At 39.7% G+C, this 1,022-nt stretch overlaps 1 protein-coding gene across 1 annotated transcript; it reads left to right on the top strand.

Moving 5' to 3' along the window:
• The first annotated feature begins 445 nt into the window (after window positions 1-445).
• On the top strand, window positions 446-652 carry LOC124970655 (guanine nucleotide-binding protein G(I)/G(S)/G(O) subunit gamma-10-like). Its single transcript, XM_047534158.1, has one exon. It carries the CDS (start codon window positions 446-448, stop codon window positions 650-652), a length of 207 nt encoding a protein of 68 aa, XP_047390114.1.
• Window positions 653-1,022: the final 370 nt, after the last annotated feature.

Genomic DNA, 1,022 nt, shown 5'->3' with positions numbered 1-1,022 from the left:
GTTCTGGTATTGTGATACCCCCTGTTTCATTCTTCCTGCTAAGGATTACTTTTAGCTATTCTGGGTTTCTTATTCTTCCAGATGAATTTCATGATTTCTTGCTCTATTTCTGTAAGGTATGTCATTGGTATTTTAATTGGAATAACATTGAATCTGTATAGCACTTTGAGTAGTATGGCCATTTTGACAATATTAGTTCTGCCTATCCAAGAACATGGGAGATCTTTCCATCTTCTAAGGTTTTCTTTAATTTCTTTCTTTAGTGTTCTGTAGTTCTCATTGTAGTGCTCTTTCACCTCTTTTGTTAGATTGATTCCCAAGTATTTTATTTTTTTTCGGGCTATTGTGAATGGGGTAGTTTTCCTAAAAGCTTCTCTTTCTGAAGATTCATCACTTATGTATAAAAATGCATTAGATTCCCTTGGAACCAGCGCCCCTGCCTGCCATGTCTTCCGGGGCCAGCGTGAACACCCTGCAGAGCCTAGTGGAGCAGCTCAAGCTGGAGGCCGGCGTGAAGCAGATCAAGGTCTCTCAGGCTGCTGCAGAGCTTCAGCAGTACTGCATGCAGAATGCCTGTAAGGATGCTCTGCTGCTCTGTGTTCCAGCTGGAAGCAACCCCTTCCGAGAGCCCAGGTCCTGTGCTTTACTCTGAAGACTGGGAAGAAGTCCCAGTTCTTTTTGTTCTATTCATTTGTTGAGGAATGCCTTCAAAGACAAAGTAATGACTGACTGACTCCAAGTCTCAAGAAAACACTTTTATTTAGCCAAATGAGTGAGATATTTCAGACCTTTCCTGTGGCCTGGTCTTAAAGTCAAAATTCTACAGAAATTAATGATTTTCTACTTCAGGAAACTGAAGAAATAGAATTGTTTTAAATAATAATGTCCTGGTTCTCATGGTGAAGTGCTTTGTATCAAGATAAACAAAAACCTTGCCACCAAATATACCAAAATACCACCTCTTTAGTAAGTGAGTTACTGGCGTTGCTATACGTAGAATATCATGTATGTTTTATTTACTG

This window comes from Sciurus carolinensis, chromosome 2 (genome assembly GCF_902686445.1).
Source record: "Sciurus carolinensis chromosome 2, mSciCar1.2, whole genome shotgun sequence".
Taxonomy (NCBI): Eukaryota; Metazoa; Chordata; class Mammalia; order Rodentia; family Sciuridae; genus Sciurus; species Sciurus carolinensis.
This window is presented reverse-complemented; position numbering and strand designations above follow the sequence as displayed.

Excerpts from the sequence above, each read along its gene's own strand:
- LOC124970655 (XM_047534158.1), top strand. The coding sequence starts at position 446 with ATGTCTTCCGGGGCCAGCGTGAACACCCTGCAGAGCCTAGTGGAGCAG.